This window comes from Otolemur garnettii, unplaced genomic scaffold (assembly GCF_000181295.1).
Source record: "Otolemur garnettii isolate 467f Iridium unplaced genomic scaffold, OtoGar3 scaffold00105, whole genome shotgun sequence".
NCBI classification, from domain to species: Eukaryota; Metazoa; Chordata; class Mammalia; order Primates; family Galagidae; genus Otolemur; species Otolemur garnettii.
Genome location: NW_003852500.1, coordinates 4,679,917 through 4,699,941, shown reverse-complemented (window position 1 = coordinate 4,699,941; position 20,025 = coordinate 4,679,917). Strand labels below are relative to the sequence as shown.

Sequence of the window (20,025 nt, the reverse complement as noted above, 5' to 3'; positions counted from 1 at the left end):
AGGGCAATAAAGTGAGACTCTGTCTCAAAAATAAAAAAAAAGAAAAATGCCAGTAGACAATCTAATACATACCCACATTAAGTGAAAACCTCAAATCAATTCAAGGTATGGGGCAGGGAATGAGGGAGTAGGAGAGGGGAGGAAGGGGGATTACACTATATGGCACAATCTTTTGGGGAGGGACACAACTATAAGTGGGACTTTACTTAACAAATTCCAGCTCTGCACCTATGGCTCAAGTGGCTAAGGCGCTAGCCACATACACCTAAGGTGGCAGGTTCGAATCTAGCCCAGGCCCGCCAAAACAATAATGGCTGCAACCGAAAAATAGCCAGGCATTGTGGCGGGTGCCTGTGGTCCCAGCTACTTCGGAGGCTGAGGCAGGAGACTCGTTTTAGCCCAGGAGTTGGAGGTTGCTGTGAGCTGTGATGCCATAGCACTCTACCCAGAGTGATAGCTTGAGGCTGTCTCAAAAACAAAACAAAACAAATGCCAACAGTGTGGGTGGCGTTGGTAGCACAGTAGTTACAATACTGACCATGTGCACCAAGGGTGGCGGGTTCGAACCCAGCCTGGGCCAGCTAAACATCAATGACAACTGCAACAAAAAAATTAGCTGGGCATTGTGGCAGGCTCCTGTGGTCCCAGCTTGGTAGGCTCAGGCAGGAGAATCGCTTAAGCCCAAAAATAGTTTGAGGTTGCTGTGAGTTGTGATGCCATAGCACTCTACCAAGGGCGACATAATGAGACTATGTCTCAAAAAAAAAAAAAATGCAAACAGTGACCTAATTCTTTGTACCCTCAATGAATCTGAAACAATAAAGAAAGAAAGAGTTAGAAAAACTAAAAAAAAACCCAAAAAACAAAAACAGAGACAGAGATGCTCCAAGGGGAAAGCCCAGAGGGCCCCCCAGGGCTTGGATCCTTTTGCTTGATCTAGTTGCAGGCCATATAGATACACACTTAAGACAGTGAGCTTGCCCAGGTGTTTAAGTTACACCTCAAAAAAAAAAAAAAAAAAAAAAGAGGAGACTCAGAACACAAATTCCTTCAAAGTGTCCTAGGACAGGAGTTAAGTGCTCAGGATCCAAATCTAGCCTGCAGCCTGTTTTTTGCCTGTCCCTCAGGCTAAGAACACATTTACATAAATGGGCACCGGTTATCTTCAGATCTGCACAGCACCTGGCCCTTTACAGAAATAAAGTCTGCTAATCTCAGTTCCAAGAAAACAAGAGGCTGTAAAGGACTTGAGTTTTCAGGTGATTTTTTTACTTCCTGAATTACATTTTTTTTGTTTTTTTTCTTGAGACAGTCTCACTATGTCCCTCTCAGTAGAGTGCCATGGCATCACAGCTCACTGCAACCTCAAATTCTTGGGCTTAAGCGATTCTCTTGCCTCATCCTCCCAAGTAGCTGGGAATACAGGCCCCTGTGACACCTGGCTATTTTTTGTTGCAGTTGTCATTGTTTAGCTGGCCTTGGCTGGGTTCAAACCCACCAGCCTCTGTCTAAGTGGCTGACGCTGTAACCACTGTGCTATAGGCTCTAAACTTACATGTTTTTTTAATTGTTATTTCTTTCTTTCATTTTTTGATACAGAGCCCTGGGTAGAATGCTATGGCCTCGTAGCTCACAGCAACCTCTAACTTCTGGGCTCAAGCCATCCTCTTGCCTCAGCCTCCCAAGTAGCTGGGACTACAGGTGGCCGCCACAATGCAGGAGTTGCTATTTTTTGTCACTCTTGCTCAGGCTGGTCTCCAACTCATGAGCTCAGGCAATCCACCTAAGGAAGCCTTGGCCTCCCAGAGTGCTAGGATTACAGGAGTAAGCCACTGGGCCTGGTCTAGATTATTATTATTTTTTTAAATTAAAGCATAATTTTCATAACATACACAGGTTTTAAATGTAAAGTTTGATGAATTAAGGAAAATGTATTCCTTAAATTACGTTTTAAATTTTGAATTTTTCTGTTAACTCTCAGTGCTAAGCAGGAGTGCCTTTTATATTTTTATGTGTTGACCTGAGTAACAAAATTTAAAGTGTTACTAAAACATCTGCAAGCCTTAAGAATATGGAAGCCCTGGACACCTGAAAGTGGGGGCTACCAGCGAGGAACCAATGCGAAGAACATCTTATAAATTCCCTCGAGATTCCAGGTTTCGTCCCAGCCTTCCTCTGGGTGACTCCTAGGAGGGAGGGGTTGCAGTCTCTCTCGGGCCTTAGTTTCCCCACCTGTGAAACCCAAGGGTAGCCGAGGGCTAGATCACACGCTCCACTAACCTCACTTTAACCCAGTGTAAAACAGGAATAATTAACGGGACCTATCTCCTGGTCTGTTACGAAAGGAAGCAAAGAGCTTAGTAAGTGGTCGACAAATTGCCGTTATTCTTATTGTTGTTACTTAACAATAACGTATTGTCCTTACTGGAGACTCCCGGGCTTAGCTTCCTGTAACACAGAGGGAGAAACTGAGGCCCGCTTGGGTCTCCGGCGCCCCGCTCCCACCGCAGCGCACCGAAGTCCTAGACCTTGGAATCTCAGCGTAGAGCGACACTGACCAGACAATCCTCGACGGGGCAGGTTCCTCTTGTAGTCGATGGGGCCATAGCCCCCGGGAGGAGGCATGTCCTGCTTCACCTTCGAAGCCGCCATACTCGTAAGACGCCACACTTCCGGACGCGGAAGGAAGTGACGTAAAGCGATCGCCATGACTAGTGTGGCGGAATCACGCGCAAAGCTCTCCTTTGCTGGGGATCTGGGGCGTTGGTGTGGTTACCCTATGGCTCGGGAAAGTTGGGGTGGCTTGACCCAAGGGCCAAAGAGGGCCGAAGAGTCCTTATCTCCTACTCCCGCAGATAGGATTATGATTCAGTCTCAAGGGAGCCTTGGTCCTTGCACTAAAAAAAGCTCTCGGTTTCACCTTCCCTCGGGGGTGATATATAAGCTATTAAGAAACTGGAGGCTCACAGAGAGAGCCAGATTCCCTAGTTATGTTCCCTTTTTCCTTTTTCCGCCCCTCACCCTCGGGGGGCTCTGCGGGAAGCCCAAAGCTCCACATAGTCACCAGCTAGGTACATGAAGTTGAGGGACAGCTGCTGCTCAAATTCGGACTCACAAGGAGGTACCACAATCCCAGGAACGGATTGTGCTCTCCTGTGATGGTCGGAACCCCTTTGCTAGTTGCCTCTCATCAGAAACTGACCATTCAGGGCAATTATGAGTCACAAAGCACGAAAGGCTTGGCGGCCTCGTGGACCTCCCCGCCCCCAGACGCTGAGTGACGCCCACGGTCACTTCACAAGGCAGAAATTGTTACACAGGTAATAAAAGGCAACGCGGCGGCCGGGACCTGGGAGTGGGCACATGGGGGTGCGGGTGTGCAGGTGCCAAGCGCCATGGGTTAGGCCCGAGATCGGAGTCCGGCCGCCCCCCGACAGCAGCCGCCTCCTGCTCCCCCCGCGCCCCATGCGCCACCATGTCGGGCGACAAACTCCTGAGCGAACTCGGCTATAAGCTGGGCCGCACGATCGGAGAGGGCAGTTACTCCAAGGTGAAGGTGGCCACGTCCAAAAAGTACAAAGGTACGGTGGCCATCAAGGTAGTGGACCGGCGGCGTGCGCCGCCGGACTTTGTCAACAAGTTCCTGCCGCGTGAGCTGTCCATCCTGCGGGGCGTGCGGCACCCGCACATTGTGCACGTCTTCGAGTTCATCGAGGTGTGCAATGGGAAGCTGTACATCGTGATGGAAGCCGCCGCCACCGACCTGCTGCAGGCGGTGCAGCGCAATGGGCGCATTCCCGGGGCGCAGGCGCGCGATCTCTTCGCGCAGATAGCCGGCGCGGTGCGCTACCTGCACGATCATCATCTGGTGCACCGCGACCTTAAGTGCGAAAACGTTCTGCTGAGCCCTGACGAGCGCCGCGTCAAGCTCACTGACTTTGGCTTTGGCCGCCAAGCGCATGGCTACCCAGACTTGAGCACCACCTACTGTGGCTCAGCCGCCTACGCATCACCCGAGGTGCTCCTGGGCATCCCCTACGATCCCAAGAAGTATGACGTGTGGAGCTTGGGCGTCGTGCTCTACGTCATGGTCACCGGGTGCATGCCGTTCGACGACTCGGACATCGCCGGCCTGCCCCGGCGCCAGAAGCGTGGCGTCCTCTACCCCGACGGCTTAGAGCTCTCTGAGCGCTGCAAGGCCCTGATCGCCGAGCTGTTGCAGTTTAGCCCGTCGGCCAGGCCCTCTGCAGGCCAGGTAACACGCAACAGCTGGCTCCGAGGGGGAGACTCCGGCTAGAAGCCGAGGTTCCCGCCATTCCCACCGCCCGGAGCACTAAGCCAGCGCAGCGCACGCGCGAGAGGCGGCTTCCGAGAACCCTCGAAGCTGCCGCGCGGTGCGCGCACGCGTCCTCTCCCTTCCCTTCCCCACCAGGGTGGGGGCCACAGTTGCCCCTGTTCAGAATCTAGACCCTCCGCGATCCTGAGAGCTGGAGGGCGCACGCGCAACTTCGATTCCCGGCGAGAAAACCCCAGGAGGGGCGGCTCGGGAGGAGACGGAAGCATTGCGCCTGCGTGGAATGAGCGACGGCTAGGAGGCGGGAGTTGGCTGCCTGGGAATTCGGTTGGCTAGCGGATGTTCGCTGAGGGCTGCCCTATCCAGTCAGCCGCTGATGTCGGGTTCCCGGTTGGAACCTGCAATAAACTCGCTCTTCCTCGCACCTGGCTCTGGCGGTGGCTCCTTTTATGGAGGAGCGGGGAAGGGATCGCTCCCCTGGGGGAAGGGGGGCACGGTGTCCCATTTTAGAGTCAGGCATGTTGTTCTTGCTCCAGGACTCAAGAGGAAGTTGGGAGGATTCAAATCCGGATCTGTTGTATTTAATGGATAGAACAGCGGGAGGGGGGGACCTATCTGTGTTACTGTACACTGAGCATTTATAGATGGGGAAACTGAGGCCCATACGGATGTCACTTGCCCAAAGGCAAAGCAATGATTTGAACCCAGATCTAGCTGAAATGGGGTCGGGGTGGTGGAAGCCCTCCTTTCTGAGGGCCCCTCTGCTCTGGATAAGAGTATGGGGAGAGTCGGGATTGGGCATGAGTTAGCCCGTAGACTTGTCCATTCAATCCTGTGTTCATGTACTGTTTTTTTTTTTTTTTTTTGAGACAGTCTCACTGTTGCACAAGGTTGAGTGCTGTAGCATCAAGGTTCACAGCAACCTCCATCTGTTGGACTTATGTGATTCTCTTGCCTTAGCCTCCAGGTAACTGAGACTACAGGTGCCTGCCACAATGCTGGGCTATTTTTGTTGTTGTTATCGTTTAGCAGGCCTAGGCCGAGTTTGAACCCACCAGCCCTGGTGTATGTGGCTGGCGCCTAACCACTGAGCTATGGGCGCCAAGCTGAGTCATTCATTTCTTGAACACCTGCTGTGTACCAGGCCCTGGAACTCAGTGAAAATACTTGGGCCCATCCCTACCCTCAACGAGGAGAAAAGTGAAAAGTCAATAAAAGAATGATGTGTAAAGTAAATAATTGTAAGTTGTGCTAAATGCCAGGTGGGGGTGGGGAGGGTTCGAGGAGAGAGGTCAAAGGTGAGACATTTGAGCTGATCCTTGAAGGAGTCAGCCATTGGAAACTGCAGAGAAAAAGCGTTCATAAGAAAGAACAGTGCTGGTGTGTTTGTAAGGCCAGGAAGCTCCTATGTCTCGGATAGAAAGGGAGGAAGAGGAAGCAGAGGGGTAAAGGTGTATGGTGGGGGGACGAGAGAAAACCTGACCCTTCTGGCTTACAAGAGAAAGGCACCTCTTTGTGCCTCTGACTCCCTACCTGGAAAATGGGATCCAGGACGCCATGCTCAGGGCTATTGGGACAGAGCATGGCTCACTTGGAGGACTGAGCCCAGATCCTTCCCAAGGCTCCTACTGCTTTTAGAATAAAACCCAAACCCTCCCCTTTCCTCCCCTCCACCATGTCCAACTATACTGCCATGCTTGGTTCCAGGGTCCTCACACTGACACTTTTCTCCTCTCCATTCTAGATTTGGCTTAAAAACGTAACTTTGTCCCCAATAACCTGTTCTTTTCCTCCTTGCCCTCCTCAAAAAGTGCCATGATGTGTTTGTTTCTGTCTGGAAAGCTACTTCCACATCTTCAGGGCTCTGGGACTTCAGGGCTTTTAACCACTGACAAAAATCTCAATTCAGTGGGGACAGGTCTGAGGGACAAAGATAGTCATCCCATTTCCAACTGGAAAAGCTACCTGAGCCCATGACCCAGGACTGGCACCCAGATTCCCTCCATCCCCCACCCCAGGCCAAGGAAACACACAGGCTTGCCTGAAGGCCATGCCAGTCTGGGTATGTTAAGGGTGAAGCAGGATAGGCTCAGGTTCAATTTCTGCAGTGTCCTCTACCAGCTCTGTGCCTTAGCTAGGTGAGACTAAGCACAACTTAGCTGTGGGAAGGGCCATCAGCCCCCAGGCTAGAGGCAGGGATGCCCAAAACACAATGAACAGAAAGTACCTGGGAAAACAGGGTCACATATTATTATGCACACTGGAATTCACCAGTGATCCCAGGTCTCATCTTATGAATAAAATTTAAAACTGTCAGTATCATCACTTCTTTGGCTAAGATAAGTGCAAAATTGTTAATATCTGAAAACAAATATTGACCATTTCACAAAGGAAATCTTTCATTTTGGAGGCAGTATGGTGAATCCATCTGTTTAGAACTCATATTAATACCACATCTTGCAGCAAATAACCATTGAGGTGCCAGGCCTGAAAACTGCTCCAGGAAAACACCACACCAGTCTGGTGTAATAAGAGATGGGCAACCCCCCCCCTCCCCCCAAACAAAGCCCTGGTTCCAGTAGCAGCCCAGAGCAGAGGGACTCCAGCCCAGGGAGTGGGGGAGTTCCAAATCAAGCCCCAGAATCAGGTGCACCCCATCCTTTGCTTCCCTGTTAACAAAGAGTCACCCTCCACTTTTTCTCCAAGCTGCCCCTGAAGCTAGTTCAAAATGAAACAGGAAAACCAGGGCTCAGGGGACAAAAGAAAAATCCAGTCCATATATCAGCCATTTCTTTATTATCCTTCAGTCTAAAACTTCCTTATGATACAATGTGTAGCCACTGATTCCAGTCTCTCTGTTTATTGGAACTTCTGTTCTTGTGACAATTTTCTTTTTTTACATGTTTTATTATCAAAGATTTAGAGTCACAATAAATACAAATGACAGCCTCCCCTGCCTCCAGCCCCCTCTCTCCCCAAATACCCTGCACTAGTGTAACCATCTATTACACTTGCTTTGTTAAGGATTATAAAATTGTTAGCTGTTTCTTTAGAAAAAGCTCAATCTAAGTTATCTAGGTTAACTTCATATGCAGCATTAACTCGGCATCAAAGAAAAACCCTATGCAGGAGCAGCAAGGACCATCCTTTGCATTATGGATACCCCTGTGATGAGAATACATAGAAAATTCTCCCATGTCCTTCTGTCCTGGGAGAGTGGAATATGGAACTTGGGAGCAACAAGGTACAGGAGGGCTGGACTAGATTACCTCACTCCCTCTGCCCTGGTGCAATTTTTTGCTTCACTAAAGTCCTTTAAGCACAGATAGGACCAGAAGATGCTCTGGGTGCTGCCTGTCCAATCCCAAGAGAAGGGCCATTCTGGACCTGGTCAGAGGTGTGGTTTCTGATGTCACTGTGGAGTCCCTAGGATGAGATTAGGGTGGTTTGAACAACAAGTGACTCCAAATGGACACTCAAGCCATTTCAATCCCGTCCCCCACCCCTCAAATGGGATGAGTGAGCTCTGACATTTTCTCACCCCAGTCCAGAGTGGCCAACACTAAGAAGTTTCCATTTGCTGTTGGGGGCTTCCAAGCACAGGTAACAGGTGAGTTATAATCATCACTAGAAATGGGGGCTCTCACATTCTTAGAACTGGCAGGAGCCAGATCTTGGCAGGGCTCTGGGGGGACAATGGAACCCCTGCATACTGGCACCTGGCCAAGAAGTGTCTGGGTTTTGAGGGTGTGCTTTGTTGATGGTAGAACCCCCTTAACATCAATAAATACCCTTTCCTGGCTTGTCCAAAACCCCACACCCATAGAGGTACTTAATAATGCCTTCACCTGTAACAACAAAATTCATCATAGAACCACCCACTTGGGGCTTATAGAAGTTACACTGGAAAGGGGGAACTAAAGCGAAAAATGGGGTAGATTTGAGATAGTAGAAATGAAGGAAAAGATTAAGGCATCTCACATTCTTGCCCCATTAAAAAAAAGTTATATAAATTTCACAGTAGTCTGTGATGGGAATTAACATCCCTGGGGACATGGGGCTGGAAGTTATAGAGCCAGCCAGGGCCCCAGCCAGCCATCCCTGTTCCTTCAAGGGGGAACCATCTATACCAGTGGTTCTCAGTCTTCCTAATGCTTCCTAATGCCACAACCTTTTAATACAGTTTATGTTGTGGTGACCCCAACCACAAAATTATTTTCGTTGCTACTTCGTAACTATAATTTTGACACTGTTACAAATCATAATGTAAATATCTGATATGCAGGATGTATTTTCATTGTTATAAAGGGGTCGTGACCCACAGGTTGAGAAGCACTGAACTCACACACTGGCAACCAAACGCTCTAGAGGAACAGCTCAGCCAGGTTGGGAGAACCTGGGAAGCTGGAACTTAGAGGCCTGCTCAGGGACCTTTTGTAACAGACCCAGTCCTCTCAAGCTGTGGCAAGCAGAGGAGACTTTGTCCTGGATGCCTGATCCGGAGTCATTGCATAGAACTGAGGTTTGCACACCAGGGAAGGCTTTTAAAGGGACAAAAGCAGCCCAGACACTCCTTCTGGAAGGAGTTGGAAGATTTGGCCTGTGTCATCAAACAGAGAGGGCTAAGAGCTTAGGGTCGTATAAGACAAGTATTTATTTGCCAGGCACACAGAAAAATGCGAGGAATAGAAATGCTTGCATACTCTTGATTTTTTTTTTTTTTGGTGTAAAAACACACCCTTCCCTCCCTCCAAAACATTAATTTCCCTCCTTACCCCAAATCCCTGGATCTTGGAATGAAAACCACCCTTCTCCACCCTCCCCTCACCTCTTTCAGCTCACCTAAGTTATGCACTTAGAACAAAAATCAGTGAGAAATTCAGGGGTTTGCACAACAAAAAAGAACATTTTCCAAAACTAGGCTTTCTACTGCATGTCAAAAATGCTTTCTAAAGACTGATGATATTCACACAAGAGGAGCAAGGGGGTTAAATGAGCCTTTATTAGAATGTTGTAGCAGTTGTATTGGAAGGCATCAGCCTCACAAAAGAAGGATTTTAAATTAAAGTCCCTAACTGCATCAATAGAAAAACTAGGGCTGGAGCGGAACAGGGTACCAAACTCCATACTTGTGGAGACACACGGGCATGTGCAGATATGAGACACCCTTGCAGTGGCATGAAGCCTTCAGACAGACGACAGCTTCTGCCTTTCCTCACTGAACCAATTTTTAAAGAGTGGGAAGGGAAAGAGAAACAAAAATAAAACTAAAAGCAGACCTGATCTTTTAAAAAACATTTCGGTAGACTCTAAAGGGAGTACAAAAAAAAAATTTTTTTTTGAACACAAACCCTGACAACAACCCCCAGTTTTAAGGAAAGATTCTAAACTAGACCCAAACGGAAATCCTAGCATCTGGGGGCAGCAGCTCACCACACACCTGGACTGTGCCTCCTGGACACACTGTGCATGCTCACCTGAGAGGAGCATGGCCAGAATAGCTTAAAATCGTGTCCATCAAGATGAATAGAAAAAAAAAAAAACTTTAATAAAATAAGCCACAACAAAAAAGAAACCCCATAACAGCCCATCCTTCCAACTTCTTGCTCAGACTTCTGGGCAGTGCCGCCAACTCCATTCTCTCTTCCCTCCTTTGTGGGCAGCTCGCTGCTTCCGGAATCCCTGGTTCTGTGGCTGGATCTGGTTTTCAGTTTGTTCTTCTGCTAAGTGAGGGAGGTCCGGGGGTTCACCTGAACGAGCAGCAACGGAGGTTTTCGGCTAGAGCCAGGGCTCTGTTGGCCATCCCTGCTTCCATAAGTCACTGGGGCAGACTGGCAGCCCCTGCTGCCATCAGGGACCCACCCTCTAGACCATGGGGCTAGTGGGACAACTCCGTGCACGACAGGGACCTTGGTGTCCGCACAGTTTACTTTTAACTCCATCATTATGAGGTGATTAAAAAAAAAAATCTTTCGACCTATAAATTGTCATGGAGAAAGGCAGTCAGAGATTGGGAGGCTAAGACAGGGAAAAGCAAAAACAAAAAACGCCCCACTTGGTTCAGAAGCCCTGGGCGCCAGCCTCGCCCGAGCTCATCACAGTGTCCAGGGTGAGCTGCCCGTGCACCTGCCAGGGGCCGAACAAGGGGGCCGGGAGCAGGACCAGCCCCCAATGTCCACGTTTTCTGCTGGTGTCGGGCAAACTAAAGGCAAAGAGAGAAAGGAAGATAGCCCATGGGAAAGGTCCCTCAGTCATGACCTTTGTCCACCTATGAGGCAGCTCCAGCTCCACCCCGTCCCCCAGCCATGCTGAGACTTTGCAGCCAGGAATCTGGGCCTGTCATCTGCAGTGTTCTCTGGTGCCAGCATGGTGTTTTTCCAAACAAGCAGAGGGTGGAGCAGCATGTACTTCTAGATTGGTGTGTACTTCTAGACCAGGGCCACGTGGGAAGGAGGAAGGAGCCTGTCCTCTGCTGGGCCTGACTCGCACTATTTCCACGTGGCTGACTGAGGGATGGAGCGAGGTGGGATCATGTCGAGGAGGTACTCTCGCTGGCGGTCCACAGCCGAAGAGGTCTTGTGCACTGCCAAGCTTGGGCTGACAAATGCTAGGGTCCCACCTGCAACAGAAGAGAGTGACAGGCCACAATGGGCCTGCCAGTCAGAGGAGGCCACTGGGAAGCTCCCAGTCACACCAGGCAAACAGGCATACACCCAGTACCCATGAACAGAATCACAGACCCTATACTATCATCAAGGACTTGAATCTGAGGCCACAGAGCCAATGAAAATTAAAAAATTAATTCCTCAATCACTCTGACACCATTCCTAAGCTGTGCCAAGGAAGAGCACAAATTCCAAGTGTGCGGTAAGAGAGATTCAGTCAGCCACCCATGTGCTTCAGAAATGAAGGTGCTGGCCACAGTGCTGTTTAGAACAGTGGAAAACCAGGCTACGTGTAGTAGCAGATGCCTGTAATCCTAGCACTTTGGGAGGCTGAGGGCAGTGGATGGCTTGATACCAGGAGTTAGAGATGAGCCTGGGCAACACAGAGGGACCCCATATCCACAAAAAAAATTTAAAAATTAGTTGTGCACGTGCCCACAGTCTCGGCTACTCGGCAGGGTGAGCCAGGAGGACCCCTTGAGCCCAGGACTTTGAGGCTAAAGTGAGCCATGATCAAGTCACTGCTTTGTAGCCTGGGTGACAGAGCAGAAATGTCTCTTCAGGGCAATGAAGTAGGATGGAATACTGTGCTGCCTCAAACTGGCGCCTCTTCTTCCTGTGGAGAAGCAAGCTGCAGGGAACTTGAAGGGGACATTTTGTACCCTCTACAAGAAGAGTACCCATCTCCTACAATCAGCCCATCCTGCCCACCTCTTTCTCATTTTTGGTGCATACAAGAAGTATTTATTTTGTCCTAATGTTAGCATTTAAATGAGAGGGGAAAAAAAAAAAAACAGGACAAGCAACCTTCGGGATGATACCAGTGACGGTGAAGCCTTAGCTGATTAAGAAGAGCCTCTTCAGGGCATTCATTTCCCCTGGCTGCTCCTCAAATGCTATCTCCTCTGGGAAGCTACATCCCTGCCTCAATTTCAGTCTAGACCTGGCCCCAGGGTCCCCACCATCCTTGTTCTTGTCTTGCCCTGCACTTGGCTGAAGGCATAGAGTGAGTTCCATCTGCCCCATATTTTGGATCAAAGGCCAAGAGCTTGGGTATAGAGCAGCAGTTCTCAACCTGTGGGTAGCGACCCATAGGAACTGTATTAAAGGGTGATGACATGAGGAAAGTTGAGGCCACTAGTATAGAGGGTGGCATTGCAGATGGTTAGTAACTGCTCAGGGCTGTCCCTTAGCAGGGTGTCCTTGTCTGGAACAAGAGAGAAGAGAGAAAGCCAAAGAGTCTGCAGTGGCTGCTCTTAGGAAGGGATTCTAGAGGACAGGTCTTAAATGTCCCTTATATGCTTATTCTGTGCATGCACTTCTTTGTTTAAAATAGTGGTTCTCAACCTTCGAATGCTACAACCCTTTAATACAGTTCCTCATGTTGTGGTGAACCCCAACCATAAAATTATTTTCGTTGCTACTTTGTAACCGTAATTTTGCTACTGTTATGAATCGTAATATAAATATCTAACATGCAGGATATATTTTCATTGTTCCAAATTGAACATAATTAAAGCATCGTGATTAATCAGAAAAACACTACATAATTATATATTGTGAAATATTTCTTTCTTTTCTTTCTTTTTTTTTTTTTAAGAGACAGAGTCTCACTTTATTGCCCTCAGTAGAGTGCCATGGAGTAACAGCTCACAGCAACCTCCGACTCCTGGGCTTAGGCCATTCTCTTGCCTCAGCCTCCCAATTAGTTGGGACTACAGGTGCCTGCCACAACACCTGGCTATTTGGTTTTTTGTTGTAGTCTGGCCGGGGCTGGGTTCAAACCCACCACCTTTGGTATCTGGGGCCAGCACTCTACCCACTGAGCCACAGGCACCACCTGAAATTTATTTCTAATTAAGAATAAATAAAGTTTTGTCTTGAAGCATGGTGTAGCCATGGGTAACAGTCTTAATATAACAACAGTAAACTACATTGCTACATTTTGTGACAGTATGCATAAAAAGTCAATGTCAGTGTGAAGGTTGAGATTGAAAAGCCAACATCAGTGCGAAGGTTGAGATTGCATCTTTCTCACCAGATCAGAAATTCTTGGGGCAGTCTTTGCAAGAGCACAACGAAGATCATCTTCCACAACAAGTCTACTTCTGTATTTAGACTTGATAACCAACAAGCTGGAAAACCCTGTTTCACAAAGATATGTTGTTGGAAATGGAAGAAGGCGGCGCAACACAGTCTCAGACAGAACAGGATATGACTGCAAACACTTGATCCAGAATTTTGTAACTGGCATTGTAGAGAAATCAGATCTCGCTGAATCACTGTTAATAAGCTCAATGAACTCCTCTTTGGCTGTCTCAGGAACATCTTCAACTTTGACTGTGAATGGGCTTCTGGCAAGTGCAAATGGAACGTCAGGTAGATTTGGAAAGTACGATGAAATTTCGTCTGCAAGTATGCGCAAGTGTTCTTTCACAGAAATTATCATCTTAATCCTTTTGTCTGGTTCAATGTCATGTTCCTCAAAGAAAGCAGATAAGGTAGGCAACATGTAAGTTTTATTTTCATCCAATTTTTTCTGCCAAAGATGGAGTTTCATTTGGAATGATCGGATCTTTTCAGACAAATTGAGGCATGTTGCATTTGGTCCTTGCAGTGATAAATTTAATTCACTCAAGATGGCAAAGATGTCAACCAAGTAAGCTATTTTCTGCAGGTCACTTTTATTGCTGAAAAGTGCTTCAAACTGTGGTCTTGCTTTCTGATTAAAAAACGTTTTGAGTTCATCACGAAGCTCAAAAACGCGTTTTAAAACTTTTCCTCTTGACAACCATCTCATTTCAGTGTGAAAGAGCAGAGCATTGTTCAGTGCATCCAACTCATTGCACAGTTGCGAAAACAGTCGATTGTTTAAAGTGCTCGCTTTTACAAAATTGACAGAACTTATGACGCTTTTCATTACTTCTTGTAACTCTTGTGGCAGCATCTTCATTGCTAGTATTTGCTGATGAATCATACAGTGAGTTCCAATGGCTTTTGGTGACTCATTTAGTACCAAATGTTGAAATCCAGACCGACATCCTAGCATAGCTGAAGCACCATCTGTGCAAACACCACAAACCTTTTCCCAAGAGATCTTATGCTCTTTCAGAAATGAACCAACTGTGTCAAATACATCACGTGCAGTACTTGTCGTTTCAAGAGGTTTGCAAAAAAGAAACTCATCTTTAAAGTCGCCATCATTAACATACCTCACATAAACCAGTAACTGAACAGTTTGCAACGTCTGTAAATTCATTAAGCTGTATACTAAATATTGGAAGTGGAGCAGATTTAATTTCCTGGATTACCTGATCAAGAATATCAGCAGACATGTCATCTATTCTTCTGCGGACAGTGTCATTAGATAAGGAAATTGCACTCAATTTTGTAATAAATTCGTCTCCGATCATAACTCGAACAATGTCTTCGGCTGTTGGTAACAGTAAATCCTCAGCAATGGTGTGAGGTTTCATAGCTCTGGCAATTCTGAGTGCCACCAAATATGAAGCTTCAACAGCTGCTATGTTTTGTTTGTGGTACTTGCCACCAGTGTCAAGTCTGACTTTCTTGAGTCCATCAGATTTGCTTCTAAAATAGTTGGTATCCTTGCCGGCAAAGCTCGGATGCTTGCTATCAAAATGGCGTTTTAGTTTGTTCAACTTCATAGATTCGGTTGATAGAACTTCACAACAAATAACACACTGAGGTTTCTCAATTCCTGCTGTAATTACTGAGGTAAAACCATACTGTAAAAAATCCTCACTATATTTTCTTTTCTTAACGTTCTTCTCTACACGATCCATTGTCATGAGATGGTTTGCTAATGAAAATAATATATAACAATAGCTTTAATAATACAAAAGATGATACATGGCATAGTTCAGTCAGTACAGCTCATTAAAGTTTCCTATGATTTACCATTCTCTGTTGTTTTTTTTCTTTTTTTACATACCTGTTACTATCACAAGGGGGCAGTATTCACATCAACCACAGCTGAATATAAAAAGACAGGTAGGCATCCAGATTAAGTTCCCATGGTACAGATATTTTCTTTTTTTGCAGTAGATAATTTTACAGTACATTATTTTACATTTACCCAGTAATTATAATTCATGAAGTGTCATTTTACCTCCAATACTGCTGCTTTCAACACAGCAGCTGCTCTCTACACATGTGTGACTGGTCTACATAAGTACATTATAGCGCCAACCCTGTCACATACACCCGTATTTGTACAGGGTGTACGTGATGGGGTTGGTGGATGATGTCATCACGCCAGGTACTAGTATGTGGGAGTATCTGCATGTGAGTGGACCTGCCTGGAGACGGATAGAGGAGCGGTGTCTCAGTTCCTAAGACCATTGGAAATATGACCCCTGTGAAAGGGTCATTCAACCCCCAAAGGGGTCACGACCCATAAGTTGAGAACCACTGGTTTAAAATGAGGGGAACCCAATGGAGGCCACCTACCTGTGCTGAGGGGTGTCTTCTTCCAGTTGGAGGTAGCGCTGCCCTTGCCAGCGCTCATAGCTCGCTCGGAATGTCTGCCTGTCCTGCTGACCAGGGCTGTGGCTGAGGCTGCATTCTGCAGTTTGGGTGACTGGCTGAATGTGTGTAGGACACCACGGGGCGTTATGGCAGAGCCCCGGGACAGCTGGCTGGAGGCCTGCAGTGAAGAGAGGGGGTGACGGCTCACACAGGGAAGAGGCAACAGTGGGGGAAACACTTCACACAGCCTCTCCTTGCTCTGGCTGACCTCTTCCCACCCACACAGGGTCCCTAAAGTCCAAAATCAGGAGACCAGGTAAGTTACACGGAAGGGGACAGGAGGAGATGAGGGGAGAGAAAGAAAAGAGAGAGATAGACAGACACAGCGTGACAGCTGGCAACTGGTGTGGTCATGGGCTGCGGTGGAGGCATGAGGCTCCCGGTGCCCACTGCGGTTCTGACCTGTAGCACGGCCCCGTTACTCCAGTCGCGGGCCTCTCCTGAGCGGAACGCCAACTTACGCCGAGGTTTTATGACCTACACAGATGGGGTTGAAATCCAGGTCAGCACCATCCACTGGCCAGGTGGACCAGGATGACTGGAGGTGAGCCCCACAGGACAGGCCTGTTCCCTGAGGGCTTCAGAAGCCAGATGGGGATCTTGAGAAAATGTGTTTAGTGAACTGCAAACAACTTCCAAGGGACAAAAATGCCAAAGGGAGCTTCAGGTCTACAGAGAATGAGGAGCTTAAAAACAAAAACAAAAAAACTATCAAAAAACTTGATTTTAAACTTGCTCCTCTCTTTAATTTAGCTAGACCATTTCTTCCAAACACCCCTTTGGTTATAGCAATGTGGCTTTTGGAAAAGTCCTTTCAGACAAGCAGTACTTATCAGCCAGTACACTGTGAGCGAAAGCTACAAAAGCTAAAGAAACTGCAAATTAGTGTTTTCGCTGTTCAAATGCCACCATTAAGTGCAATTTAGATGCGCAGTTAATAATCAGGCAGATGAATACCCCTGGGGTGGGGAGGGGACAGAACATCAGAACATCCTGCCTTCTAGGGACAGTGTGCTGCCAAAGAGACAGGCCCCCACTCACCTGCTTCAGTGCGGGATGTGGGGCTGCGGCAGGCTCAGCTTTGGCCTGTGAGGGGGCTGCGCCCTGCTGCAGGAGCCGCTGCTCAATTTCCTGCTCCTGCTGCAGCGCCTTCACAAAGGCAGCCTTCAGTCGGCTGGTGTGCTCCACCTTGAGTGCCTTCTTCTGGTTGGTCGTCATACAGTTTTCACACATGATAGCGCCACTCTTCTCCTCCCGCCAGCGGCACGTGAAGTCAGTCTTGCACTGGGCGCACATGTAGGGCTCCCTGGACAGCATGACAGCGGCCGACATCCTGCCTGCTGCAAGACAACACACAGGTGGCTCATATCCAAGGGACAGGGTGCCATAATCAGGGCCTCCAACTCCCCCTGCTCAGTCCATATGTGAGGCACAGAGCAGTGCCCTGGGCCAGACAGACACCAGGCCTCCATCCACAATTGTGTTCCAACTGTGTGTAGGACACAGTGCTGGCCAAGGCTGAACCACTCTGGAAAATGCTGTGGGTTGGGCATCACTGGCATCAACCTTTCGGTAGTTATTGATGCCAGTTTGGCTTCTTGCTTCCTGTTACACCAGCAATGCAATAACAGACTACACAGGAGGCAGGGACCACATCAGACCCCATCTCCCTGAGAGGGGCTCCCTCATTAACTGGATGAGTTAACACAGACAACCCAGTGACCACCTTGAAGTGCTTGATTCACTCTTCTGATGGAGAAGAGTGCAACCCTACCCCATGTCCTCAAAATGAAACTGAGGCTGAGAGACCAAGTGGCCAATCATGTGACCAGGCAGTGGCAGAGCACGACTTATACCCTGGCAGAGGCCCCAGGTCCCAGGCTGTCCCCACTGCCCAAGGTGAGCAGTATGCCTTGGTCCCATCGTCTGGGGGACAGAACTTGGTGTCTCCTCACCAGCCATGAAGCACATCTTGTATATGTATGTGTGTGTGTGTGTGTGTGTGTGTGTCCACAAGCCTGTGTGCATTTTGTATCTTCTACTTAGGAACTATAACTGCTCTTGGTCATTACAGACTGTGGCACAGGACTGGAGGACTGCAGGGCTGGAAGTTAAGACTCTCCACCTTCCCTCTCCCACCTGGCCTGGCCAGCTGAAGGTTCCTTCATCCCACAGGAGGATAGGATGTTACCTATCTAAGCCACTTGTGGCCAGGGTCCATCTCAGGTCCCTAGCTCCACGCCCTTGTCTATAGCTCACATGTCCTGGCGATAATAGTGTGTTTCCTTATACACATTCAACCACAAAGAAGGACATGGTACCTGCTTCCCAGGCATCCTTGGTCAATGTCATCAGCTTTGGAGCCCAGACACAGCACAAGCTGAGCTAAGCTGTCCAGCCTGGGAACTCTGGAAGGTGTCAAGAGACATGGTCCAGCAGGGCTCAGAGCCTCCTCCCACAATTTGGTCCTGTTTGGGTCTCCCACCCATACTTCCTACAGTAGCCTCTCGGCAGCTCTTCTGCAATATCACCTTGTCACAAAGGAGATACCAAAGGGATCCAGACACAAACCAAGTTGTGACTGAGACCTCACCTCTCCCATCGCACACCCCTCAGTCCCTCTTGCAGCCTGAAAAAGGTAGAGGCCATGGTTAACTGTCTTGCAGAGGATGACACCAGGTTTCTCAGGGGCTGGTGCACAGTTAGTCCTCAGTATCACCTGGTCCAGGAGTCTTACCAAGGTGACTTGGCGGGGGGGTGGCTTTAAGAAAATTCAATGTAGCTACTGGGTACTCACCACCTCACCACTCTGGAGCTTCCACTGAGTCTGGGGGGAGCTCTGCCTCTTGGCAGCCTCAAGTATAAATTACACAGGGGAGCCCACCTATGTACCACTTGAGTGAATGGGGAGTGGCCTCTACCAATACCCTAACATTGGAGAGACCTGGTGGGTAGGCAGAGCTCTTCTCCCAGCCATGCTCCCATCCTCACCCCCAATCCTGGATGATAGGTGGGTAACAGGTGCTTTCTTTCTTTTCCTCTGCACATCTCACCACCACCGCTCTGTGATCTGTGCTAGGAGGAGTCTGAGGCTTCCTAGGCCCCTCCCTTGGCCTAGGCCAGTCCTGATTCTGCCTCTCCTCAGCTCTGTGTGTCTGATGCAATCACCAGGGAAATGGTTCTGGTTTGCTGCCCACACGTCACCACCAACTGAATCTTAGGACAGAAAGGTCCTCAGTCTCTGTGTTTGGGAAGCAGTGGCTCCCTGGGGGTCAACTCAGCTGCCCACGTGACTGTCTACAATGTTGTTTTTAATCATTACCCTGCAGATGTCCCTTTATTCCTACAATATCCTAGGACACAGGCTACTTTTCATAATGCTGCCTTCAAAGAGGGTGATGAAGTGAGCCTACCCTAGGCAGAGGAGTCATGCTCTCTCTTGGGAGGTTTAGAGCATTTGAGACCCTGGAAAGTTCCAGCCATGTGTGACCATACTATTATGCCCACCCAAGTGCCTTTCCTGGAGGCCAAGCCTGACCTAGCCTCCCACAGATGTCCACCTTCACTGAACAACATCACAGGGCTACTGCTGCCCAACCCCTGGACCAGGAACCTCTTCCGGCCTGGCTCCCAGAGGCCCCAGCAGGAGGAAGACTCTGTAAATGTCACAGTGGAACTAATGACCAGATGCTGTGTACAGTACCCACCCAGCAAAGTTCTAGGTACAGAGTAGACACTAGATTGCTGAACAGTGAAAAGAACCCATGGACTGAAGCTTTGGTGGCAAGAGATGAGAATGGCCCAGCCTGGCCTGCTCACCTTGAGTCTCCAGTAGGTTCTGTACTACCTCCTCCAGGCCGACCAGGTAGATGAACTCATTGTTGGCAGCACTAGGCAGGAAATTCATCTCTGGGGCAGGAGGCTTGGGAGGGGGAATCTCAAGCAGCGTCTTTTCCAATTGTTTGCGCAGTGCAAGCTTGGCAGCTGCCTGTCGGCTAGCTGGAGACTCAGCAGAGGTGACTGTGGAGGCCACGCTGGTAGGGGTGGAGTTAGCCTGAGCAGAGGTGGCTGTAGATCCCTTCAGCGATGTTGGGGTGGGCTTTAGAAAAACAAAACAAAGACAGGGTTAGGGTTGGGGTGGGCTTTAGGAAAACAAAACAAAGACAGGGTTAGGGTACTGGGTGTGCCCATCCCGAAAGCAGACTCCACGAGTGCACTCAGAGCCCATTGTCCCAGTTAGCTACATTAACTAACAAGTCCTTACAGGGGTAAATCCAAATTGTCTGACCTAGAAATCAGGGGGCAGCAGAGAAGGTTGTGTGGCATGAATCATCCTAGAGGAGGGGACTGGCTGTCTGAGCACTCACTGTGGTTTAGGAGATGCCCCATAAACCACACACATTTAGGCTCGGCGCCTATGGCTCAACCGGCTAAGGCGCCAGCCACGTACACCTAAGGTGGCGGGTTCGAATCCCCAGCCCGGACCCGCCAAACAACGATGGCTGCAACCGAAAA

General features: G+C 48.8%; 3 protein-coding genes across 4 annotated transcripts in view; 1 reads left to right on the top strand and 2 right to left on the bottom strand.

Moving 5' to 3' along the window:
- NDUFA13 (NADH:ubiquinone oxidoreductase subunit A13) overlaps positions 1–2,718 on the bottom strand; it is a 12,711-nt gene extending 9,993 nt beyond the window's left edge. Inside the window, exon 1 of the mRNA XM_012809452.1 lies at positions 2,559–2,718. Coding sequence (XP_012664906.1) covers positions 2,559–2,709 — 151 coding nt within the window. The 5' untranslated portion in view covers positions 2,710–2,718. The remainder of the gene's footprint in view (positions 1–2,558) is intronic.
- Positions 2,719–3,360: 642 nt separating this feature from the next.
- TSSK6 (testis specific serine kinase 6) lies at positions 3,361–4,297 on the top strand. Its single transcript, XM_012809451.1, has one exon. It carries the CDS (start codon positions 3,476–3,478, stop codon positions 4,295–4,297), a length of 822 nt encoding a protein of 273 aa, XP_012664905.1. The 5' UTR covers positions 3,361–3,475.
- Positions 4,298–8,937: 4,640 nt separating this feature from the next.
- The window catches only part of GATAD2A (GATA zinc finger domain containing 2A), a 132,423-nt gene continuing 121,335 nt past the window's right edge, over positions 8,938–20,025 (bottom strand). For both annotated transcript variants that reach the window (XM_012809450.2, XM_023517170.1), the window contains 5 exons: positions 19,330–19,609; positions 16,552–16,850; positions 15,913–15,987; positions 15,433–15,628; positions 8,938–10,913 (listed from right to left, as the gene is read on the bottom strand). In XM_012809450.2, coding sequence (XP_012664904.1) covers positions 10,783–10,913; positions 15,433–15,628; positions 15,913–15,987; positions 16,552–16,850; positions 19,330–19,609 — 981 coding nt within the window. In that variant the 3' untranslated portion in view covers positions 8,938–10,782. The remainder of the gene's footprint in view (positions 10,914–15,432; positions 15,629–15,912; positions 15,988–16,551; positions 16,851–19,329; positions 19,610–20,025) is intronic.